Below are 27,756 nucleotides of genomic sequence, written 5' to 3'. Positions count from 1 at the left end.
GTCCACCCCAAATGTCCTTGAACAGATTCATATAAACGTTTTACAATATCAAATGGCGAAGTTTTCTGGCTACCTCGTAAACAAGCAATTGAAACTTATTTTTATATAGACATTTTGTAAGGGTTTAGGGGATCAAATCCTGTAGGGGGCGTGCATCCACCCAACCTACAGTTGCTATGAAACTACATGGCCCCAATCTGCAAATGAGGAGGGGGGTTGAGAACAGGAATTTACCATAAATGGGGGTTCTACGAGAATGGATTGGGAACGGCGAAGAACGGGTTTGTCAACGAAAATAAATGGGAACTGCTGGAAATGTGTGAAAGTGGTGGTGGGGGGAGGGGGGGGGGGCTTATGCCCCCCTCCTACCGCAATATCGGAAGTGAAAAAAAAATTGTTGAGGAAAGGAGTGGGTCAACGGGATAAACAACAAGCTAAGATTTCGCAACTTCACTGAATAGAGACGTGGGGAAAACCCTATGGTTGTACAAGGCATGCGAGATGATGAGTAATCTTTTTTTTTCTTTCTCGATGTGGGCGGGTCCTCTGTTCCCGCGTTTTCTAGCGCGTTCGTGATTGGCTAGGCTCAGATGGATGTAAATTTCTTCAGCTCCGCTCGCACACTCTCCTCTGGCATATTTCACCATTTAGCTCACTACTTGAGATTACCTCCAAAGTAGTGGCATCGCTACATTGAAGTTGTCGACGGGGTTTTGGTTTAATTGTCTACATTTTCTCTTTCATGCAAAACGTCTCATTTTCAAGCAAGTTTGATTTTCAAGGTTCGCCCCAGCTACAATTGCAAGGTGGATGAGTGTTTTTTCCCAATAAAACACGTGGCCTGATAGAACGTAAGTACAGAAACATTCCTTCTTAGTCTGCAGCTACAGACCCGGGTCGATAGGTGTACGTCTATTAAACATACAAATTGTATAATTTTGAGGCTTGAAGTGCTACACAACCACGCCATTCAATTCAGCTCCTGGTTTCCTTCAAATTTAGACCAAGTTAGTGTGTTTTGACCATGGTTTTGACAGGCACAGACCCTGATTAAAACTTTGATCAACCAGTAGGTCTACACGCAAAGACTAGCACTAGGTTGCACATTCAGACCCTTAACTCGAGTGAAGGATTTGCACAGCACACGAGACAGGTGCGCCTTTTTGTTTACAACATGGGGGACAGGCATAGGCGGATCCAGGGGGGGGCCCGAGGGGCCCGGGCCCCCCCTATTGGCGGAGCAAAAAAAAAGAAAAAAAGGGGAAAAGAAAGGAAAAAAGAAAAAGAAGGGAAAAGAGAGGAGAAAAGAAGGAAGATAAGCATAAGAGGAGGAAGATGAGTGAATAAAATATGATGAGGGGAAGACTTTGAAAATAATTTCTAACAAAATCTTTCATGTTGCCTTTTAGGTGATATCTTGCTCAATATGGACTTTAAAGTTAAAATATCAAATTTTGAAGTCAATATACAAAACATATTTCAGCTGGGAAATTGAACTTTCATTATTCTGTTTTATTTACAAATTGATTTTTAAAAGCGTAAAAATTTCTGTTAAATGGTCTCAATATTAACAATTTCTGCTTGCACTGCACGCTCGCAAAATTTGATTTATCAGGTACCTATTATTTTCCTGTATTTCATAAAGTTCTCAAAATATCCCTATTTAGGTCAGATTTTCAAAACGTATCAGCTAGCGCTGCACGCTCGCATTTTGATTAGTGAGTTATGTATATCTCAATATTAATTCTAAAACAAACTACTTAAAATCACCATTTGATGACAATTAATCATAAATTTCTGCTCGCGATTTGCGCTCGCATTGATAGATATTAAACTCATGCATCATGCATATTACAAAAGTGCTTTAAATGTCCAGTTTTCAGGCCATAATATTAATAGATTTCGCGCTCTCATGCTTAGGAAGAGAAATAGGAAGACATCATTTTGTTATGATGACATAATGTCCTTATAGAATATCCCGGTCCTATGTCATAAACTCAAAGTAACAATAATGAAAAATATCAGCTCTGTTTTAACTGTGATCCTTTTTCACCTCACAATTTTTCCACAAAGTGCTTGCAATACAGAGCTTAAAGTGACCCCTTTTCAGATCGGAATATCATATATTTTTAGCTCGCGCTTTGCGCTCGCTTTATTGATTTTCATGATAAAAAAAGGTATTTAGAATACCCAAATTCTAGGTCGAAATCTGAAACACACGTTTATTCAGATACGCAGCTTGTTCTCCATTTAAATAATTATCCAGTTTTAGATCACAATATAAAAAAATGTCTGCTCGCGCTTTTTGCTCGCATTATTAATGTATGAAAAGTGTCCAGAATTTTTGCGCTCGCGCTTCGCTCTTGCATCAGTACTGTTAAGTTTTTGTCTTATCCTTTCCACGATTACAAAAAGTGCTTAAAATTTCCATTATTCAAGTAGAAATGTCAAAAATTTTCAGCTCGCGCTTCGCGCTCGCAATATTTGAATGTTGAAATATGCAACGTCTTTCATGGCTAAGTTCAAGCAGTCCGTATAGTTCGAATAGCTCAAAACGTATATAAAAATTTTCCGCTCGCGCTCTGCGCTCGCATTAATAATGTAAAGAAGATCCCCACTTCCTCATCCTTTTCATGATTTATAAAACTTGAATAGAGTGTCTCGTTCAGTAGGTCTAAATCTCGAATTTTTTCACTCACGCTTCACGCTCGCACCAATCGTTTAATTATATACCTAATCTGTTAAGTTACAGAAAAAGTGCTTAGAATTTCATTCCTTACGGGTAAAAATGTCAAAAATTTTCAGCTCGCGCTTCGCACTCGCATTGTTTGATTTTTTAAAATATGTAGCGTCTTCATCATGGCTAACTGCAAGCAATTCCTTAACAGTACCTTTTCCATCAGTTCATTTCTGCTCGCGCTTCACGTTTGTAATAATTATTCACTTGCATACACATCTTTTTATCAGAATAACAAACATTGCCCAGAATGTTCAAAACTTTAGGAAAAAAGTACATAAGATCCCCCCCAAAAAAAAAATAGCTCGCGCTTTGCGCTCGCATTATATAAATAAGGATTATGGTATTATATATGTTTATTCATAAGAATAAATCTAAATGAGAAGTGACTATTAGGACTACCCATTTAAAGAAACCAAAAATCCCGGCAAATATCATATTTGAGTGGCCGATCGGGGAAAATATGTCTGAAAAAAAATTCCGGGCCCCCCCTATTGGCGAAGGCTGGATCCGCCCCTGTGGACAGGCCAACCCAGAATGAAAATAATAGATCGCGGGGGGGGTGTGACCTAGAGTCACACTTAAATGCCTAGTTGCTTGCGGTATATAACCTCATTTGTCAGATCGTAAAAAGGAGGGCGCGTCGTATTGCATTTCAGATACGATTCGGCATTGAAGTCACTTAAGTGCGATTTAATGAAACACCCCCAGTTCTTAGTTACCTCATGGACAATTTTGGTAAAATTACCTTTTATGTATTACATTATGATAAGCAAATTTCAAAGCAAAGATATTGTGTATGCATGTCTTACATAGCAGGATGCAGAAATTGCATAGTGACTAGAATAGCACACCAATGAACAATCTGCGGAGGTACATGTATTTGTTACATTTCTACTTTGAATGCATTAGCATGGTATAAAAAGTACTTGGTCAACTGTGAAATACCAGCCGCGAGTGGACTGTTTTTGTGGATCTAATGAAAAAGAAAATTCAAAGTAATATTCAAGACAAAATATGTGCATTTCGTTATAAATAGGCGATTCATTAGGTGGGCTGATGATCCCCACATTCCTTTTTCTTATGTTATTAAAATAAAATGTGGTCTCTCATTGACTGTGTGTTATAAATACATACGTTTGAAATATACGTTTTCAGATATCTACTTATGCAGAGAATAAATGGACCTATTATTGTATTTGTATAGAGAAACTAAAATGTGTCGGGAGGAAAAGTAATGGATTTGCTTCTTGGTAACATAATCACTGCGGTATAAAATGTATTGAGTAGTTGATTGGCATGTCATCATTTAAAGGACAAGTCCACCCCAACAAAAACTTGATTTGAATAAAAAGAGAAAAATTCAACAAGCATAACACTGAAAATTTCATCAAAATCGGATGTAAAATAAGAAATTGATGGCATATTAAAATTTCGCTTCATTCCACAAAACAGTTATATGCACATCTCGGTCGGTATGCAAATGAGACATCACTCACTATTTCTCTTGTATTTGATTATATGAAATATGAAATATTTTGATTTTCTATTCATTGTAATGTGAAATGAAGTTTCATTCCTCCCTGAACACGTGGAATTCCATTATTTTAACATTTTGTGCTTCAGGCAAGGAGGTCCTAATCGTCAAATTCGTAAAAATTTAAATAATGTATTATTCAAACAATAAAAAACGAAAGAAATAGTGAGTGACATCATCGACTCTCTCACGTAGATGTAACTGGCTGGTTCATGTAACTATTTTGTTGAAAATAAGCGAAACTTTGAAATGTTATAACTTTCTTATTTTGCATCCTATTTTGATGAAATTTTCAGCATTGTGCTTGTCTGATTTTCCTGTATTGATTCAAATCAACATATTTCTTAGGTGGACTTGACCTATAAGCGGGTCTATTTTACCAGACTACATTAATGTTTGCTATTTCTTTTCAATTTCCCTTTCTCTTGTGTCCATCCGAACCGCCGATATTGTTTTTCTGTACCCTATTTCGCGTGATATCAAATATTTATGACCATATTTATGTGTATGTTTGTGGGTATTAGGATTTGTGTATGTATAATTATATAAATGTTTGTCGATGAAAAATTGAATTAGGGATGCAATGATAATATCCTGAATTTTTCCTGGTAAAATATTTTTGTATATTCTTGCTCATATGAAATGAGATTTGTAAATTTTGTTGTATTCATCTTGAGTTTTTTTGAATGACATCCTGAATAAAAAAACACATGTTTAAGAAAGTGTGTGTGTGGGGGGGGGGGGGGTGTTGTGATGCCATGAGCACCACTTCTTCCTGTGTTTCGTCATTTTGAACACCATTGGGGTGGTCGCCCACTACCCCCCTCATGTGCATGTAAGTTGCATCTTGTATGAAAACAGCATCGGTTTGATTCCAAACTGGTGTTGCCTCAATACTTCTCTGGTGTGGACATATATAGATTCCGGAGTTTTTGCAGTGTGGATATGTATATATGTATGTATATATATTAATATATATATATATATTCCGCCACCCTTCCCTTTATTTGGTGAAGCTGGATCCGCCCCTTGAAAAATCTTCGTATATTACAATCAAGATAATTAATTATACATTGCGTCCCAGAAAAAAATTGTCTATTCTTTTTATGATTAAGTTATGATAAATGATCTCTAAATCTCGGTTTCGTTTATTCTGGGACGCACTGTCATGACTGTATTGACAGGTTTGGAATGGAGGAGGGCTCTAAAAGCTAAAAGCAGCCTCCTATCAAAATATTCGTATAGATAGTATAAACATAGAAGACTAGTACAACATGGTGAAAATTGGAGCGTAAATCGAATTTAATGGATAGTTTTAAAAGAGAAAGAGAAAATAAAAAAGAGCGAGATTAAGTCCAGATATCTGCCACCCACAGCTAATTTCATGAATCAACAGGAAAACGACAATGATTTGTGCTGCTATCCATGCTATATCTAAATAACAAAAGTATTCTTTGAGTGATGAAGATTATCAATTAACAATTATCTTGGATAAACTTTGAGGAACTTTGAGATTGGAGAACACCTAACGGCTGGTATGCTTAACTTCAACCAGCTATATCTGAACTCTATGTACATTATGCCTTCGAATTCGTTTTGTTTGCAGGTCGTTCTCGCAGTCGACGCCATAACTTGGACAAGTCATGTCTGGACGCACAGTCTCGAGAGCGAGCCTGGGGAGATCTGCCCACCTGGGGGCGCTGTACGATGTCAGGACAGATAAATTTCTGGTAAGAATAACAAAAAGCATACCCATTATCAAGGGAAAATTACGGACGTGGGAACTATTTTTAATAGGGGTGCTGATTTGGGAGGTGATTTTGGTTAAAGTGATCATTTCACTTTGGTCTCATTTTAAAAATTCTCATTTGTTTCTTGAAAATGGGCTTAACATAGGGTTACAATGTAAAAATACCATCCCAAAAATTTCAAAGTATTCAATCTACAGGAACAATTTTAAAACCCAAAGTGAAAATAATTGGGGGTTGGTTTCAATGACTATTGTGTATACAGCGAATCTGTGCACCACAATACAATAAATCTAGATGAACACAGCATGACCAACATACAGTGTGTACAAGATATACACTGAACGTATACTACAGTGCAGCTAATAATAGCGTGTGTATAGGAGATACAAACAACAGAAGGCAGTCGACACAGCCAACGGACTTCTTAAATTTGAGAAAACTGGTCATAAGCTGAACCCGTCTACTAGACCTCTAAATCAGTCTGATAAATTGCTCCTTGTATCTAAGTTAGAGTTTATCATAATATTGTAGTTGGTTTCAGGTTTTTTTATAGGACAAATACAGGCACTCATACGCACGTTTCTTCTCAGTTTGAGAATTTGTTTTAAACCAGCTGCCCACAAAGTTAAAAGATCCCTTTAAATGTCTACTTTTTAGCATACCTACTTACTTTCTCAGGGTGCTGCCCATGGTAAATAACGCGCAGCGCCTCTCAGGCCATGGGAAAAATGCCCTCCAATGTGGAAATATTTCATATTTTCCCTTTATAATACTCGTGTTAAATATGTCTGATATCTGCTCTTTGACTTGTTACCTGAATAAAATAAAATATTCGGTTTTTTGTCAGACAATTAAATTTTCGGCAATTATCTCGAAATCGTGTTATTTTAATCACCAAATTTCTTTCGGAAGTTCTGACATTAATTATTCAAGATAGCAAACCGAATCAAGTGACATGATTTTGAAACACAAGCGAGCGCTACGAATGAGGCATTAAAGCATAATTTAAATTGAAGAAATGTAACTTTCTTAGACACAAAAATATAATTAATCTTATTTTCTTTTAACATTCATTCAAGAAGAACCTTCTAAGAAAGTTGGACCAAAGAAGTTTGCTGATAAGCTAAAATATGGGCATAATAGGTTGTATATACTATTAGTTACATAAAAGTGCTCAAATTCATTATACGAAGAGCTAAAAAGGTGTTTTTCTTTCGATCAGCTTTCTGGATGGTAAAATATGCCACTGCAGTTTTTGAAAAAAAAGGAAACAAAGGAGCAAATGGGAGAGAGAACAATGGGGCAAATGTGGGAAAAGAAAGAAGAAAGTTTCAGAAATAGACTTTATTGAAGGTAAGAAAAAAGGAAAAAAATAATAGAAGAAAATAGGGGGGAAAGAATCAAATTCCCCTTTACAGCTCTTTTCGTCTTCTTGCCTGTCTTATTTTACATTCTCTTTTCCTTTCAGTTTTCATTTCGTTCTTCCGCCGTTCTCCCTTCCCCCCTCCTTTGTCGGGGGGGGGGGGGTACAGCATTTGCAAAGTGAATGTTAAAGAATTACCGATCATATGAGTTAACTTGCAATTTTTATGTTCTGACTTATTTTGTTTCTTTCTTACTGTGCAGGAAGGCAACCTGTTCGTTTCTAAGCTTGAAGATGATATGGTGGAAAGCATGGACATTGACGAAACAGTGATCGAGGTTACCAAGTCTGACGATCTCCAGGAGAAGTTCAAGACGCTCGATGTAGAACCCCAGCTTCAGGTGAGTAAAATCAAACTCTAATTTATATAGTTTTTGTCTCACCTGCGAAGCAGAGAGAGACTATAGGCGCCACTTTTCCGACTGCGGCGGCGCACAGTGGGCCAGGAGAGAGCAAAAAGTGCCCCAAAACTGTTTTTTTGACATGAAACAAATTTTGTTTTTTCATGTTCTAAGCAAAGATAAGAACCTGTAGAATGTCTCCATACAATATTTCTCTATGATATTGAATATTAGTTGCCCATTTTATTCAATAATCCCGGAAAATGACTCTTTACGGCTACCACATGTGTAAATGACACGTTTGAGATATTTCAATGTTTTAGCAAAACGTATTGCTTAATGTATTTCCAATTCGCGGTGCTCTATGATGAATGATTGTTTTAAGTGTTCGAAGATTTTCAAGATAAAATGATAATCCCTTCAGAGGTAATTTTGGATGAAACCATTATTTTGACAATGGGGGGTTAGCCATTTTTTTTGTCTCGCCTGCATAGCAGAGCGAGCTATAGGCGCCGCTTTTCCGACGGCGGCGGCGGCGTCAACATTGAAATCTTAACCAAGGATAAGTTTTTGAAATGTCATCCTAACTTAGAAAATATATGGACCTAGTTCACGAAACTTAAACATAAGGGTAATCCTGCCTGAGTTTCAGGTCACATGACCAAGGTCAAAGGTCATTAAGGGTCAATGAACTTAGACCATGTTGGGGGAATCAATATCGAGATCTTAATCAAGGTTAAGTTTTTGAAATGTCATAACTTCGAACTATATGGATCTAGTTCATGAATCTTGGATATAAAAGCAACCATGTATCCCTACAAATTATGTGACAGTTTCAGGTCAGATGACCAAGGTCAAAGTCCGCAATAATGAACCCTTTTAGTATAACGAAAGAAGTTTATGGATCTAGCTCATGAAACATCAACATAAGGATAATCAAGTATGAATGATTGTTTTGCACATGTCTTTGGTCTCATGGTCAAAGGTCATTTTGGGTTAATGGGCATAATATTTTATTATCATATTAGTGTTTTCTTCTGTGAATAATATTCATTAGCCATTTTCAAAAGAAGCACTGCTGCTATGTCACATTGCGTAATGCAGACTGCCAGAGGCGTTCCACTTATTTTTCATGAGCATTTCTTTTACAAATTGCTGCCCATTGCTGCGCTATGAATACATTGACGGTCTTTGTTATAGTTCATGCATTACACTGATACCAAATTCAGCTGCATATACGTGCATTATCTGGAGAAATAACAAATTTTCCAACCACATGTTCGCCGTATTTATCACAAAACATCGTTCCAAGTTAGTGTCCCATGATGCCATTGTGCCGAACGTTGCTGGTGACATTAAACAAGCCCCCGTCGCGTGCTGGGAGGGGGGGGGGGGAGACGGGTAGTGGCAATCCAATGTTTATATTTAATGGTTGAAATGACCATGGGTGTCTTGCTCTTGTGACTGGTATCTGCCTATAATATTTTCGTTAAACCTACATAAAGACAAGCTTTCATTTCCACTTCCACTAACTATTATAATATAAAACACAACTTCATTTTGATGCCAAACTCCCCAAACTATTCAATCCCGTGTTCCATATCTGATATCAGTGGCGGACCGTGACCCGGAGGAGACAAAACATTGGAGGGGCACAGCATTGTTACGAAAAATGCTGTGCCCCTCCAATGTTTTGTCTCCGAGTCACGGTCCGCCACTGTCTGATATGATGTCATCCTGAGAAGATTAGTTCTTTAAGGTATGGTCCGGGCTGAAAATATTTATACCTAAATTGGAGTAAAATTCACAGAGCAAAATGCTGAAAATTTCATTTTCCAGTTTATAGCATTTCTGATTCTGACCTATGTACAGAATCTGATATTACATATGTTAAAAGATTGATAAATGAAAATAGAATGTTTGAATTTGTTAATCTATTGCAGTCAAAACAATGGTCGATATGATTGTGATGATGATGTCAATAATAACTACAATAGTTTTTTAAGGGTTTCTCTGATGTTTATGATATTTGTTTCCCAGTTAAATGTAGTTATAGCAAACCTAATAGGAGTGTTAAACCATGGTTTACTAATGAATTACGAAAGATGTCTAAGAAAAAATGTCGTATGTATAAAATGTTTATTAAATATCCTACACAATATTGGAAAGATGTTTATAAGAGACACCGTAAAAAAGTTACTAATGCAATTATTCTTGCCAAAAAACAATATTACGAAAAACGGTTACATGACTCTGATGGTGATATAAAGAAAACATGGGATGTTCTAAACCATGCCCTTGGGAAGAAATATAAAAAATCCTTCTGTAAAAAATAATGTATAACAATGAGATACTTTCAGACAAAAACAAATTTGTGAAAAAATAAATGAATACTTTGTAAATATTGGATATGGCTTGAATCGTTCGTTTGACAATTGTAGAGATGACTACCATTATACATATATACAGAGGAATAGTGAAACTGCATATTTTAAACCTATCACTTGTAAAGAAATTATTGAAATTGTTGATAAACTTAAATCTAACACAAGTGCCGGTTTTGATGGAATTAATGTTAAAGTTTTGAAGCGTGTAATACATTTAATTGTTAACCCATTATGTGCAATATTTAATCAGTGTTTTCAACAGGGAATTTTTCATGATCAAATGAAATTAGCAAGAGTTACGCCGGTTTTCAAAAATGGTACACCTGAATTAATGACTAATTATCGTCCAATATCCGTTTTAACGATATTTTCAAAAATACTTGAGAGGTGTATTTATAATCGTCTATACAATTTCATATCTATGTGCAATATTATTAGCAGTAACCAATATGGTTTTAGAGCAGGTCATTCTACTTCGTCTGCACTGGTTAACTTTATCCATAAGGTTGTAAATTCAATAGATAATGGAGAGATAAAGATTGGGTTATTTTCGGACTTATCAAAGGCTTTTGATACTTTAGATCATTGCATACTGTTAAATAAACTGAATTTATATGGGATAAGGGGAATAACACTAAAACTTTTTGATAGCTATCTTTCAAATCGGAAGCAAATGGTAACAATTAACAACCTAAGGTTAAGTTTTTGAAATATCATAAAAAATATATGGACCTAGTTCATGAAACTTAAACATAGGGTTAATCAAGTATTACTAAACATCCTGCCTGAGTTTCAAGTCACATGACCGAGGTCATAGGTCATTTAATTTTAAGGTCAAAGAACTTTGGCCAAGTTGGGGGTATCTGTTGAATTACCATCATAACTTTGAAAGTTTATATATCTGATTCATAAAAACTTGGACATAAGGGTAATGAAGTATCACTTAACATCCTGTGTGAGTTTAACGTCACATGATCAAGGTCAAAGGTCATTTAAGGTCGACAAACTTTGGCAAAGCTGGAGGTATTTGTTGAATTGGCATCATAACTTTCAAAGTTTCTGAAAATGATTCAATGATTCATGAAACTTTGACATAAGAGTAATCAAGTATCATTGAACATCCTGTGCGAGTTTCAGGTCACATGCATGACTAAAGTCAAAGGTCATTTAAGGTCATTGAACTTTGGCCATTTTGGAGGTAATTATTATATTGCTGTCATAACTTTCAAAGTTTATAGATATAGTTTATAAACTGTGGATATAGGGGTAATCAAGTATCACTGACAAGTCTTAGGTCGCATGATCAAGGTCAAATGTCATTTATTGTCAATGAACGTAGTAATTGTATCATTATATGAATCCATGGTGTTTTTTGTGAATAATTATTTTACAGTAGTTTTCAAAATCAGCACTGCCGCTATATTGAATCGCGTGATGCAGGTGAGACTGCCAGAGGCGCTGCGGCTCCACTTGTTTTTGTGAAACAACCATTACTGGTCTTCTTTATACATTTCATTTTAATTTATTTTTTTACAGCTTTAACTATTGCCTCCATTCCTCGAGTGAGATACACGTTCTTTTGTTTTTACAATCTTTTCTATTTCCAAACGATGAAAAATCAAAATATGAACTAGTCGTTCAAGTTTTATTTTTGTCTCATATCAATTTCCAACAAAACTTTTATAGATATTGATTAAAGCATTATTCAAAATAATATATCCTTTATTTGAACTAATCTATTCTAGAAAACTATGTTACAAAAAAAAACATGTCTACAATCAACTTTTTTTTCCATGTGAATAAGTTAACAAGTGTGGTCAATATATTGTACATGGACTAAGAGTTGAGGCTAATCAATCTGTTGTCTTTTATATACTTTCATTTAAATAACCAAACATCTGGGGCCCGTCTTACAAAGAGTTGCGATTGATTGGATCAATCGCAACTATGGAAAGCCAGCAAAGTCAACATGTAAAATGCATGTTTGTTAAAAAAATTCTAGATATGAATGTAAATCCATAAATTCATTGATTTCTTGTCAATTTGGTGTGTTCTCCCTTGTTTACAGAGGACATTGTGCAAATTTCCTGTAGAAAAAATAAGACACTGATGGATTTCCATAGAGTTACGAATGATTGGATCAATCGTAACTCTTTGTAAGACAGAGCCCAGGGTCCCGTTTCATAAAGACTTTTTAAAGTAACAAATTTTACATCAGCCAATCATATAGTAGGGTTTCAGTAGCTTTTAACTGTTATTGCAAATTTGTTATTGTAATAAGTTTTATGAAGCGGGCCCCAGGTCTCTGTTTCATAAAACCTATTATTACAAATTTGCAATAACAGTTCAAAGCTATTCAATTCAATTCAATTCTTTTGTTTCATTTCCATTCAAAACATAATACAAAGTAATATAAAACAATACAAATCAAATACTATTTTACAGAAGGGCATTCTTCGTTCGTAAAAAAACAACAACAGTATAATATAGATGGAAATGAGGGGGATCCACTAAAAAGCAAAGCTTGTAAAATTGTGGATCCCCCTTGGAAATGAAGAAATTATAGTCGACTTACTATATGCGTACATGCATGTATTACAGGAAAGAAAAAGAGAAAAAGAAATCATATTGACGGAAAAATAATTACTGAACAAATACAAAGCTTTTTACTCAAAGAGGTCTTCGTTGTAAAGGATATGTTGCGCAAGACAGAAGAAAAAAAAACAGAGAGAGGGGATGACAAGACGTAGAAGACAAGACAAAACAAGAGACAGGACAGTACAAGACAACTCTTTTTTAAAAAGGAGTAAAACTTAAGAATGGGAAAGGGCTGACTATGAACCAGCTTGATCTGGTGAAATAACAAAAGATATGACTGGACAATATAGATGAAAAAAGATAAAATAAAAGTGAAAAATGTAAGGATTATAATCAAGATAATGAAGTGTTCCGTTGCGAAGAATTATAGGAATTAAGCAGGACAAGTTTGAGTTTACGTTTGAATGAATTCAAGGAGACATTGTCTTTAACATTATTATTGTATTTAGGATCGTTGAATAGGAATGTATTTTTGGCCAGTAAAGTTCTGTAAAGTGGAATGTGAAGTTCGTCAGAGTGTCTCGTGGGGTAGTTATGATAAAATTGATTTTTAGGGAACATGGCATCAAAAATATGGGGAAGTGCATTATTATTGTAACTATACATGAAGTGCCCTAACAGTAGTAAATCCAGGTCTTTGACTTTCAGTTTACTTTCTAGAAAAAGTGGGTCCGTCTGAGAACGGAAACATGTACTATGAATAATTACGAAGTGCTTTCTTTTGCAAAAGCAACAATTTATCTAATAAATATTGATGGATATCACCCCAAATAAGAATCCCATAGTTTAAATAAGGCAAGATTAAGGATGAGTAGAGCATGATTAATGATGTGGAAGGAATGCAAAATTTTAGCCTATTAATAATACCAATATTTCGTGAAATTATTTTGGATATATTTTCAATATGATTTTTCCAAGAAAGTTTACTGTCAACTGTTATTCCAAGAAATTTGGTGTAAGGTACCATTTCTAATGGGTTACTATCAAACATAATGTTCATCGGTAACTTGTATATGGAATTACTAAATAACATGTATTTTGTTTTGTTAAGGTTCAAAGATAATCGATTGGCTCTTATCCACTCAGTAACATTAATAAGTTCAGAATTAATAACATCAACTAAAGTTTGTGAATTCTGATGAGAAAAAAATAAGGTCGAATCATCTGCAAACAAGATAAGGGATAATATTTTGGATGATCTACAGAAATCATTTATATAAATTGTGAAAAGAAGTGGGCCCAATAAGCTACCCTGGGGGACTCCACAGTTAACATATTTCAAATTGGAGTTGTGATCTTTAACAAACACGTATTGTTGTCTGTTAAGTAAGTAGCTCCTGAACCACTCCAAGTCCTTACTGCAATCCTTCACCGCAAAAACTGTGTTCTTAACCGGTGTACATAGAGGACCACACCGGTTATTTTACACCGGTGTTAAATTGGTGGTGTTAGTTTAACACCTATATATGTTATTACAACACCTATGGTTGTTACATTTACACTCTTTGTATTATGTTCTATCTCTAGGCTGTTATTTTAACACCTCAGGGTGTGGTCATCTATTAACACCAATTGGTGTCAGTTTTAATACCACAGTTTTTACAGTGTTTAATCTGATTGGCTGATAGTAAATTTGTTATAGAAACGGTTCATTTGCTGTTATAACAAGTCTGTATTAAAGGGACCCAGGTCATCGAGGATACCTTGTGAGTAGTCCTGGACCCGTTTCATAAAAGCGTGTTTATAATTACATAAGCACGATTTCTATAACAAATCAGCCAATCAGATTGAAGGATTTCAGTAGCTTTTAACGGTTATCACATTTTCTTAAAACAAGTTTTCTGAAACGGGCCCCAGATAGATACTGTTGGGATGGTGGAAGGAGAATAAATGTGACCAGTCACCACGAATCAACAATAAGTCGCCAAAGAAAGTTCTCTTTAAAATGGCCAAAATGGTAAAGTTGTCTTCTAAAAGGAAATGACAAAATTATGGTATGTGAAAGAGTAAATCCTCTTTTTCATACTGTCAAAATTTGATATCGCAAAGGTGAGATACAAGAGCTCCTTTTGACACAATTTTGTTTGGAGTGATTGGAAGTGTCTCGGAGATAGTGTAATCGTCCCATGCTTGAGTGCACACTAAACCTCAAACCCCTTTCCCCCATTGAAGTTCCCAATGTCTCCTACATTCAATCAAGTACTCGACGTGTTATTAATTGTTGATCAGTTTCCGTATACATTCGTAATTCCGAAGCTTCGTAATTCCGAAGGTTCGGTTATTCCGAAGGTTCGTATTTCCGAAGGTTCGTATTTCCGAAGGTTCGTAATTCCGAAGGTTCGTCAATCCGAAAACGAAATAAGGTTCGTAATTCCGAAGGTTCGTTAATCCGAAAACAAAATAAGGTTCGTAATTCCGAAGGTTCGTTAATCCGAAAACAAAATAAGGTTCGTAATTCCGAAGGTTCGTTAATCCGAAAACGAAATAAGGTTCGTAATTCCGAAGGTTCGTTAATCCGAAAACGAAATAAGGTTCGTTAATCCGAAAACGAAATAAGGTTCGTTAATCCGAAAATTAAATAAGGTTCGTATTTCCGAAAATGAAAATAATTCATTTTGGTAACAAACACGATGTTGTCATTACAAGATTACACGATATTATGCAATGATAGTAATAACGATCGATGATACATGCGTGTGTTGGGGCCAAAGCATGTATTTCATTAAGAATGGCGCCCTGATCAAGCATAGGCTAATTTCGATTTTATCTGAGCAATTGCTGCCTATAAGCAAATGGTTTAATTAAAGATGCAGGGGATCAAGTGTGTTGGAAGCGTGCGAGCAACCTCTAGATAATAGGATTTGTATTGGAGGGGATGTCATTTTAAATAACAGCTTCTGCTGGTCATAAAAATAAAAATAATACTAATAATGATCCTTGTGAAATGTTGAAAGCGCGAATCGCAAGATGAAACTAGTAGACATTTCATGTAACAAGACGTGAAGTGAGCATTCGGAGCATTTTTTGTAATCGTGTATCTTTCTAAAGAATTAATGCGAGGGCGAGCTGTAATTTGTTTATATACTGACCTGGGGCCCGTTGCATGAAACTTTTTACCTGAGAAAACTCAGGTTGTTTTTACAGGAGTTTTTGCCCTGTACTAAAGTCATTGGCGGAAATCAGACTAACCTTAGTTTTCAGTTTTTACCAGAGTTTTCTCAGGTAAAAAGTTTTATGCAACAGGCTTCAGAAAGTAATCTTTTAAGGACTGCATTTAGTGACTCATGAATAGAATATATATCTCACGAACTAAATAATGAGAGCGCGAACCGCAAGCTTAAAATTTGTGATATTCCAACCTGAAAACTGGACATTTCATACTTCTTTTTTGTAACCAGGAATAGAATGAGTTCCTCAATAAACAATACTTGATGCGAGCGAGAAACGTGAGCCAAATTTTTCCGATTTTACAACCTGAAAACTGGACATTCTAAGCATTCTTGTAAAAAAAAATAATAATAGCTGGGAGAATAGTTTTCAGAACTGAAGTGGCTTCCCTGGGTAAATGATATCTATATCAATATTATCGTTCTAGGCCCACATGAAATTTCCAAAAGTTTGAGCACGTGATTCGCTCGCAACATCTCACAAGGATGCCCTTTTAACAGTATTGACCAAAAAGGTGAATTTTACATCTTCAGATTTGACTTTTTCCCCCAAACCGCTTGCTCTCTACGCTCGCAGAAATGAAACGTAAATATATAACTTTAGTGATCACTTAAAAAATTGTGCTCAATTTAGTTACTACAAAACACACAACCTCTTTACACAGATGATAATCTAATGGTGAAAATATCCGTTTGCACCAAATTGCCCCTATTGGCCCCTTTTTTTGCTTTGCCCCCCCAAAAAAAAAAAAATACGTTCCGCCGCCATTGGCTAAAACACGCATCGTCTTCATGGCTAACTGCAAAAAGTTCTTAAAATGTCCCCTTTAGATCAGGTCAGAGCTTATATATTTAAAAATTCTCTTCGCGCTTTTTGCTAGCAGTTATTGTCTAATTTTAGTTACATAGGCATCTCGCTTTGAAGATCACAAACATATTGCCCATCATATTAACAAAAATATATAGCTCGCGCTCGCATTATTTAAAAAGGGTTTATCATGTTATTACATATTTACTTTATTTTATAAGGATAAAGCTAATTATTGACTGTTAGGACTACCCTTTCAAAGAAACAAACAAATATCAACTTTAAACTGCCGATCAAGGAAAATATGGCTTAAAAAAATTGCCCCCCCCCCCCTCTATTTGACGAAAGTTGGATCCACCGGGAGGGAGGCAGGGGGCATCAAAAATGGAATAAAAAACAGGGGAATTAATATTTTCCAAAATGGGAAAGTTCCTTTTTCAAAAATAAATATGCCGTTTTTCATGATTTTTTCGAAATAAAATACTCTTTTTAAAGTATACAAGTTAAGTTAAGTTTTCAGGCTGGAATATTGAAAAATTTCAGCTTGCGCTTCGCACTCTCATTGGATTGGTGAAATATTCATCCTAAAGAGGTCACTAAATGCTTTCTGTAACAGGTTCCTTTTCTGGTCAGTATGTTTAAGCTCGCGTTTTGCGCTCGTGTTAATTCTTTAGTTAGATGCACATCTTTTTTAATGACAGCAGAAATCTGCTCGGATTTTTAAAAACTAATTTTCATTTTTTATTGAAATAACCTAAGGTTTAGCTTGTGATTCACGCTCGCAACACCTCGCAATAATGCCATTTTAAGAATAATTGACCACAAAAAACGTTATACAACTTCATCTTTGAATTTGTTTGACCAAGCCGCTCGCTCATTATACTCTCTCCCGAAAAATAAAGCCTAAATATACATTTTGCCATAATAAGAAGTCACTTCAAAAAAGTTTTTCTCTTCTTAATCACTATCAAACACACATGACTTCAAGCAGATGATAATCTTAAGGTGAAAATATCACCAAAGTGCCCATTTCGTTCGTTCGGCCGCCCTTGCCTTCCCATCCTCATATGATAATTGAACGGCAACAGTGTCCCCCCGCCCCCCTCCCTTGCCTCTGCCTCTGCTTTCCCGTTTTCATTTTTCGGATTAACGAACCTTATTTTGTTTTCGGATTAACGAACCTTATTTTGTTTTCGGATTAACGAACCTTATTTCGTTTTCGGATTAACGAACCTTATTTCGTTTTCGGATTAACGAACCTTCGGAAAAACGAACCTTATTTCGTTTTCGGATCAACGAACCTTCGGAATAACGAACCTTTTTTCGTTTTCGGATTAACGAACCTTCGGAACAACGAACCTTATTTCGTTTTCGGATTAACGAACCTTCGGAACAACGAACCTTATTTCGTTTTCGGATTATCGAACCTTCGGAATAACGAATCGTCGGAATTACGCCACAAATGTTCGGATTAACGAACCCTTTTTCGTTTTCGGATTAACGAACATCGAGGTATAGGCAATTTACGTGTTTCGGAATTACGAACCTTCGGAATAAAGAACCTTCGGAATTACGAAGCTTCGGAATTACGAAGTGTAACCATCAGTATCGACAAGCTATCTATCATTTCAAAGCTTCGGATGGGATTTTTCATGTTCAATAAAAAAATCTCACTAAAAATCAATTTTTGGCGACTTATTTTTTATTTTTTATTTTCGGAGTGGCAGGACGCAGTTCTCTTATTGAAAAATAAACAAAAGGATGATGGATAATCAAGATGTGCGGAACACGAGCATCATCATTTTATCTTCTGATTACCTGCTTTGAAGCTTTTGCATCTCATCTGGTGTGGGTCTTTGAATGCCTTGATCAAACTCATAACCCTAAGATGTTAACCAAACACAGGAGGCACGACACTTCTACTCATTGACAATATATATATATTGATATACTTCGAATATCGGTTGCTCATGCTGCAGTAACATTTCCCCTCTATACGGCGGTCGTAAGGCGAGTTGAAAACAGCCGTTTTATGCTGCTGGTACAAATATGTTAAAAACGGCCGTTTTCGACTCGCCGTACGGCGGGCGTAGGGGAAATAAAGACGGCAGCGCCGGGTGAAGCACAACCACACACTCTACTTTTAAAGGTCAAAGAATGCAGATACAGCAAACAATTTATTGGAAAGTCTATAAAATCAAGATTATTAGTCTACATATTTTTATAGAGCTAGATCTGTACTAAAATATAAACTTATCTTTGTGAAATCATAAAATCTTAGCTGAAAACTGACAACACTTATGATCACTAACACATGAGATCTTATGTGGGACAGTGTGCTAATATTGCCTGGGAGAATGTCCATTTGATGGAATTCTGTTGATTTTGCTTATTTGGTACATACTTATTACATTCCTCAGTACATACCAGATGAGCAAATAAACACAGAATTCATAGTGAACACTTGGGTGGTCATTTTATTGGTTTCTATTCGAACTCATTTTCAGATCGTCACTATTACTGGCAACTTCTCTTTATTAGCTGTTTTTCATGGGGTTTTTGTTCATGTACCTTGCTAATGAAAGTTGCAAAGCTGAGACAGTCCAAATCTTTGGCCCATGTGATGCAAGGTCATTGGTTTAAACGCTGAATTGAAGAGAGCAGGGTAGAGTACGCTTCCCTGACTGCGTCCATTTCCTATGCGTGCATCCTACTGGAAAGTAGTGTCCAACGGTTTGTGCTACTGTGCGGAACACAATGTCAAATCATCTTCATACCCTTAGATATGTGTATTGTGTGAATCCCATGTTCACACAAAGTCGACCATGTGGACACGCCGTGAACAGTCATACTGTCGAGGTGTCCACAGTGTGAAAAAATCTTCACGATATTGAAATTAAACATTTGTTAACAGTGTGAATATTTTTTCATATAATTTACTACTTGACTCATATTACATGACAATGTGGTCTTTTAAACAGGACATCCACCTGCATAACTTTACAGTCATAGCCTAATGATGATTTCAATGAAGAAACGTCATTATTTTAGTAATTAGAATCGTCATTGGTACACATTATTGATCCATACAATACGGTCAACATTTTCAGTGAGTTTTAGGGAGGTTTAGAACGTGATCAATATTCAATGTTTGTCAGCATTTTGGTAAAAACTGAGACCAACATAAACACTCAGCTCATGATAAATGGTAGGCCTAAATTGAGAACTCATTGCATTCATGTAATTATTTCCGTTCTCTCTGTCCATTCAGATGAGTGTGTTAACTGATATGGTAAAGCCGACTGGTTCAGGAGCTTACATTGGTGATGACCGGAAGAGTGCCAGGACCCAAAGTATGAGTCTCATCTACAAGGTGAAGACAGTCAATGAAGAAGTCATGCTAAGCCACAACAGAGGGATCATCGACAAGGCCATACTGTCCGATTTAAATCTCAATGCGACGCACGTTGTAGTAGGTATAGACTGGGGAGTTCAGTGCTTAGTAACTTGTGAGTATGAAAATACTAAGCAATATGATGGTGCCATTGTTATGGAAGAAATGAAGGCAATGCTTGAGAAACTTAGGGATATTCTGAGTGAAAAGCAAAAGGGGGATATCCCTATCAGAGACATGCGGGGCAATGAGAAGAGAGAGTTTTCTTTCCAATGTAGAACAGACATTTCGGCTCCAGATGAAGATATCCCAGTAACGTACAAAGGAATGGTTGAGTTTATGGGGTCATTACCTGCACTTCTAAAAAGTACTAACAACTGCAAAGGGGTCCCTGTAACATACTATCTAATGCCCCTAGAAACTATCAGAAAAAAGTGTAAGGTGAAAATAGCTAAGGAAACGACTTACAAGGAAGTCGATGAGGGCATGTTAAGGATGAGTAAAGAGGTCATGGAGAAATTACGGTTGATAACTCAAAAGATATACGATATACACAACGACATGAGTCTCAATGCTGCTTTCATTTCCGATGAAGCACTTGAGAAAATTGATGAGGTCTGGCATGATGTCACTATGCAAGAATCCCGTTTCAAATCAGTTCTGAAGGTAGAGGTGGAAAGCATACGATCGGGGAAAGACAATTCAAGCACCCTTGAGGAATTGTTGGGCAAGATGACGCATGACGAGTTGTCTTCTTCAAAGTATGAGGTGGAATTTGAACCGTTCTTGAAGAAAGTCAGGTTCATCAGGTCGATATTGAGGAAGGGGATTAAGTACATCGGTAAGAGAGAAAGAGTAGTAAAAGATGCAAGAGAAAACACCTTTGTTTTCTTCATCCCTAACGGCAGCGATGGGGAGGTCTTTGAGAAGAATCAAGATTTCTTCATGCGACTTGTGTCCACATTCTCAGGTGACGATACCTGTGAATTCATCATGGTTGACCAAGAGATCGTGTCAAACCGTGTCTGGCCGAATAAAATGACAAGGCCTACTATCGAGAAGTACCAAAATGGCATACGTGCTTCAAAGGATTTTTACGAGGATGAGGGCCAGAACCTGGAGGTGTGCATGATTCAGGTTGCTCAACCAGAAACTACGACTATCACTCCTCGGGACCGCACATTTGTCAAAATTAGATGTCCGAATGCCCTCACAGGAAAAGGAAGTTGTGCCGGTGACCCGTCAAAATGGAGGTGCTCGAAATGCAATCAGTTCGTCGAGTACTGCATCAGTACCAAGCTCTTTCACTGCAAATGCGGAAAGTCAAACCCCGAGCATTCCAAATTCCGCTGCAACGACCCGAATCATGGCATGTGTTTCATGAAGTATCCTATAGCTCTGTTGAATGATGATCTTTCCCAGCTGAAGCCAATGAAGGAAGTGAATATCCTGATTCTTGGCGAGACAGGTGTTGGTAAATCCACCTGGATCAATGGAATTCAAAACTACCTGGCTTTTCCTAACTTGGCTGAGGCCATGAATTCCCAGGATTTCCCAGTTCTGATCCCTTCCTCATTCACCTTGACTCAAGATGGTGAGCAAAAAGAGATCAAGGTTGGAGTCGAGGATGCCAATGAGGTACAGGAAGTAGGGAAATCAGCAACCAAAGAGCCGAGATCGTACGTCTTTACTGTTGGTGATAGACGAGTACGATTGATTGACACACCAGGAATAGGTGATTGCGGTGGTATCAAGCAGGATGAAAGAAATATGCACAACATATTATCTCACCTTACGTTCTACACTGAGATTAATGCGATATGCATACTTCTCAAGCCGAACAATTCTCGCCTTACTGCAATGTTCCGATTCTGCATCCAGGAGCTGCTCGTACAGTTGCACAATTCTGCTAAGAACAACATTGTGTTCTGCTTCACAAACGCTCGACAGACTTTCTACCAGCCTGGCGATACCCTACCAGCCCTTAATAAGGAGCTACAAAAGAGAAATGTCGGGATCAAAGCAACGAAGGATAAGTACTTCTGCTTTGATAACGAACCTTTTCGGTTTCTGGCATGTATAAAGAACGGTGTCACGTTCGACGATGCGGATATTGCCACCTACTCGGCTAGCTGGGACAAGTCTGTCGAGGAAACGGCGCGTCTCTTGAAGTATATTGAAAGCGGGGTGAAGCCGCACAGAGTAAAGGAGACCCTAGGAATGAACGAAGCTCGGAGAATCATCTTGGCTATGAGCAAGCCCCTTGCAGAAGTAGCCAAGACGATCAATCACAATCTTGATGCAGCAAGAGAAACCAAAACCAAAATTGGCTTAGCTGACACAGAGATTGACTCGTTGAAAGAAGACCTGAAGTTCAATGGATATGACGTAGAACGAAAGGAACTTGGTCATCCAATGACAGTGTGTACCGCGCCCGAGTGCATCAAGTATGTCCCAATTGGCCAGACAAAGGTACAGAACACAGTGTACCAGACGATCTGTCATGACCACTGTTATCTCGAGGGTGTACCGGTAGAAACTACAGGTAACGAACAGCTACAAGGATGTTGGGCCATGACCAATGGAGACTGTCGTTCCTGTCGTCACAGCTATATGCAACATATGCACATGACCTATCAGCTAGAAGTAATAGAGAAGGAGTTCCTGTCTCAAGAGATTCAAGACCAAATCAATAAAATCTGCGACACCAGAACACAGAAGGAGGCATTCATAGCTGAAATCAACAAGAAAGTTGCAGAACTGAAAGAAGAACAAAAGATCATCATGGGAACGGGAGCAAAGTTTGGCTCTTTCCTGAAGGCACATGCTCTGATTACATACAATGATGCTGTGGGTGACTACCTTGACATGTCCATCAAGCAGGAAGAAGCGAAACCAGATGAAATTCGAGATGAGGGTCTCTTGGGGACCTTGAGGCAGATGAAAGATGAGTATCACCAACAGCGAGAGATACTAGACAATGCCATTCACGGAGGTTCCAGTGAAAATATCAAGACACCAGAACAGGTCAGAGAGCTTCAAGAGCAGCTCTTCAAGCTTCCACATTTTGGAGCCACTCTTAAGAAGCTTTTCGAGGAAATATCCATTGAGCACACAGCCAAGAACATACCCTTTGAAGAGAAGATTGTTCATGCTCCACCTCCAAGAAGGACCTCTAAACCGAGGAAAGAGGGTAAAAGCTTCGCCAAAGGACTTGTAGACTCCGTAAGTAAGATTCTACCCCCTTGGCGTTATTAAAAAGTAGCTCCAACATGCAGAGAGGGCAGGACCTTAATAAATCAGTGGTGCCGTGCACCCTATGCGTAGTGGACACCAAACGCATATAAGGCAAGCCTAGCAATCCTTTGTCCTTTGAACTTTGTCTTGTTATTTGTATTATTGTTATTATCACTTCTTTGGCGTCACCTGTGCCTGGGAGGCGAAAAGCTAGTGTATGTTACACTGGCTTTCCAGGTGAAGGCGTAGACCTGCGGAAAGTGAAATGAAGGTAGTTTCCCAGCATAGTTTGAAAAGTGAGGATGTAATTACTTTCCCTTTGTTCAACACCTGTTGTCAGGATTGGAGATACAAAGACAGCATTAGCCCGACCCGCAAAGTCCCAAACCACATTAAGCCCCCTAAAGCCATCAAAGAGCAAGAGTATGAAGAACTGTTCCGATTTCTCTGGTGGTAACCCTTGTCGTTTTCGAAAGCCCGTACGGTTCTGTCAACCGTGTTAGCTTTATGGTCCTTGCCCATTTTCCTCTTGCAGGGGCTTTTGCACAGATTTGATCTGTTGGCCCATGACATGATTATTATGATAGTCCTGCCAAAAAACAGATAAACTTAGAGTGACAACATGTGAAATAATTATTCTCTCATATCTCCTCGTTTTCACAAGAATCAGTGCCTCCACAATATCGAATACAAAAATACGAATAATTATCATGATTATGATGATAACACACCTTCAACTTTATGTACACACAGAACACTATCTTACGCGGGAAAATAGAAGTGGTATTGATATTCAGTTTCATTATTAAAAGTAAGCAAACAAGTGAAATTACAAATCATTTACATGGATTATATTTGTCCAATACCTTGTTTTATACATATTTTTTCATCCTGGTCAAGTTGTTGTATTATTTAGATGGACAATAATTATTGGTGTATGAAATTCTGAAACAAATTGGGGTTTCGTTTCGATGTGTATTTATTTTTTTCACTTGGGCATGCAACGACCGAAAATATTCATCGAGTTTTAATACTGGAGATTTATCATTGTGGGACTTTAAAAAAGGTTCAATTACTAAAGCACTCTTTCTCAAAGGATATAACTTATACTCTTAACCTATATTCATTGCATATATAAAACATTCCTTCTCACCAAAAGTCAACTTATTTATTGTTTTAGATACACAAAATGGTGTCGACTTTCGAGATTGTCAGTGATTGTTGCCATAAAAGAATTCAAACTCCCTGGAATTAACGTTTTATTTCATCACGATAAGTTGAATAATTCTGCTTACACGTTATCATAGGGGTTTATTTTCATCTAATGTTTTGTCATTTTATGCCATTTTGTGTGACAAGGTCATGTCATTACTTTGCATAAATTCGTAAGTGAATTCACTTAAGAATATGAAAGCGTGTCAAGGTATATTTTACTGGGACACCTTTGATTATGAATATAAAAACCACAGTTTTTCATGATGATTTGCAAATATATTACCATAACCAAAACTTCAATCCGTTTCAATTGTTGATTCAACCATTTTTTTAATCAAGAGATATTCACAACAATATTTATATGAACACTGCAATTGAATATCATACAAAGTTACCAGAAATATAAAATTTCGCTTGTTTCATTTGTTGATCTAACCATTTTCAAAGACAAACGATATAGATAATAATATGTAAAATGTACAATGCAGTTAAATATCATATAAAAGTAAAATTGGTTAGGCATGCAGCCAGAAGGAAGTGTAAACCATTAACGCGGGGCACCATATAAATACTAATGGGAATTCATAAAGATTGTGTCCATGAGGCTGAGTGCTACGTACATTGTCTACATCAACAGATTTTCCGCTTATTAGCCTCATCTTCAGTGTACACACAAATCTTTATTTTAGAAAACACCGCAGTCATTTTTTTAACACTGAGACGTCATCTATACACCTTGGGGTGTGTTCATGACACCGAAAGCAAGTTTTATAAACATCAGGCGCGGAAAATAATTTTCTTGTAGACAAACGTAATCTTGGGCCTCGTGGATAGATCCCATTAACATGATTAAGATAATCAAGTATCGAAGAGTTACGTAGAATTGTGTATAGTTTGATTTTGCAAATTAACTCATGTTACCATGAGGCTGTCTTGAACTATTTTTATTCTTGAAAAACGTGCTTTGTATTCTTTTGGCAGCTAAAGATGTTAAAACAAAATAATGTATGTTGGTAAAATGTCGGAGAAATACAATTAGTTCTGTAAAAATAATCTAAACACAATAGGAAGAGAGGTAATGATTATAATATCATTTTTTAATCTTAGAAAAAAGGTTATATGGTGGATTCTTATGTTAAATTCGATTCTGTTATCTTGATTATATTTCATTGGCCGTCGAAAATGTCATTTCACTTTACAACAAGGTATTACTCAAAATATAATGTACCCAGAAATTCAAGAATGACTTAATATATTGCTTCGAATGTCTTTGAAGTATTTAACAGTAGTGGCATAAACCCTAAATTCCAAGGATTTGAAATAAATCTAGATCGGCTGTGAACAGTGACAGGCCGAAAATTAGATTTAGATTTAAACCTTGATGATTTAAATACAAATCAACAAGGTTTGAATTTAGATCTTTTGAGATTTAAAAGTTCATGAATTCAAAATTCGCCTGGTCACTATTCATCGCCGATTTATTTTAAACCCCTGGAATGTAGAGTGTAGAAACAAGAATGTGTTTGTTCCCAAAAAATATCTTGGCATCGCCCTCGTGATTTTATATGCAATTTGCAAATATTACGATAATTGAGAGTATAGAGCTACTACTTCACGAACTTAATGTATTGTGTTATTCTTGTAGGCAATTGTTATTGCATTATCTAGCTAATATTCTGATGTACTATAAACTGACTAATGTCGCTTTAAACATAACTATTATAAGATTCTTCTGATATTCATTATTTAATGTATACATGCCCTGTAGTGTCTTTGTATCTTGTTCTCATTTATTGTGGATGTTTTATTTTTGTTTTACTTTACCTCAACTCACACAAAAAGAAAACAGTAATGAATATTGTATGCTTGTTGGCCTATTGTCACCGTACGAATTATCTGTGCATCTTTTTCTTTTAGTTTTAAAAGTAAAATTATAAGAGAAGCAAGCTTGTATCTTTCAATGCTTTGTATACATTTGTTCTTCTGGTGTTTTTAAAGCATTTTTCCTTTTACCGTTCATTTTGTATTTCAGCGTTTACTTTAACAAAATAAGAGAAAGTATGTATCGTAATATTAGATCGTACACATGTCATGGTGAACAAGAGGCGTGTAAATGACTGGAGGCCAATGAGGACAATTTCACGTGTTAACATTTCAAGTATGCTTGTTTTCATCATTACTTTCCATTTTGCAGTATAATGAGTTATTTTCACCATTGCACCATGTATTATTTTTTCTTTTCAAAAGACGAGGCAGACAATTTCTGGATTAATCATGTTTCATTTTGTTTAAACATTGCATAAAGCTAATGATATCTGCTTAGATTATTTTGTTTTTTAAACGTAAGAACATTATACCCATTTTGTTGAAAATGTGTTTGCAAACGAACACGTACACGGCATATCTCTCCTGGTTTATTATTTTTGGTAGTAGGTTTAAACATTGAAGAAAGCTAATGATATCTGTTTAGATTAGTTTGTTTTATAAACGTAAGAACATTATACCCATTTTTTTTTAAATGTGTATGCAAACGAACACGTATACGGCATATCTCTTCTGGTTTATTATTTTGGTAGTAGGTTGTTGTAAATATACTTCATATATATTTACCATGTATTTTGTGGTTTTATTCTCTTTGATATATTTAATGAAGGTGAAAAGAACTACGAATATTTGTGACACATTTTCTAAAGGATTGACTTTGTTGTAAGCATGTTCAAAAGAAAACGTTCATGTGATTGTATGAATCAAAGTAAACGGTTGTGTTCAAAGTTTACTCACTAGTTGTTATTCATAGTTAAATGTATGTGTAGGGGTAACTTAGAACTTAATGGCTGTAAACAAGTTACATAAAAAAATAAAGTAAACGACTAGCTAGTTACATGTACGCGTATAATTCTAAATCAAAACTTGCAAATAGCTGCAAGACCTTGTAACGTGTAAGACTAACGAATGATCCGTTTTTATGATGCAGTTACATTTACCCTTTGGCGGCGTACGGCGCGTGAAAAAGGTCGTTTTATTCATTGTTATTCAAACCACCTGTAGCTGGGACAAAAAAAAATTAAAACGGCTGTTTTCGACTCGCCGAACCTCCGCCAAGGAGGAAGTGTGACTGAGGTGAAATTTACACGTGCAATTCATGTTGGTGTCGACAAGTT

General features: G+C 36.5%; 1 protein-coding gene across 1 annotated transcript; it reads left to right on the top strand.

Annotated features, from left to right (window-relative positions):
• Nucleotides 1–647: 647 nt before the first annotated feature.
• On the top strand, nt 648–27,340 carry LOC121421415. The gene is made up of 4 exons (XM_041616112.1): nt 648–851; nt 5,881–6,004; nt 7,652–7,789; nt 20,021–27,340. Exons 2-4 carry the CDS (start codon nt 5,918–5,920, stop codon nt 23,399–23,401), a joined length of 3,606 nt encoding a protein of 1,201 aa, XP_041472046.1. The 5' UTR covers nt 648–851; nt 5,881–5,917; the 3' UTR covers nt 23,402–27,340.
• The last annotated feature ends 416 nt before the right edge of the window (nt 27,341–27,756 follow it).

The sequence above is a fragment of the Lytechinus variegatus genome, chromosome 9 (assembly GCF_018143015.1).
Source record: "Lytechinus variegatus isolate NC3 chromosome 9, Lvar_3.0, whole genome shotgun sequence".
NCBI lineage: Eukaryota > Metazoa > Echinodermata > Echinoidea > Temnopleuroida > Toxopneustidae > Lytechinus > Lytechinus variegatus.
Note: the sequence above shows the minus strand (reverse complement) of the source record. Positions and strands in the feature narration are given on the sequence as shown.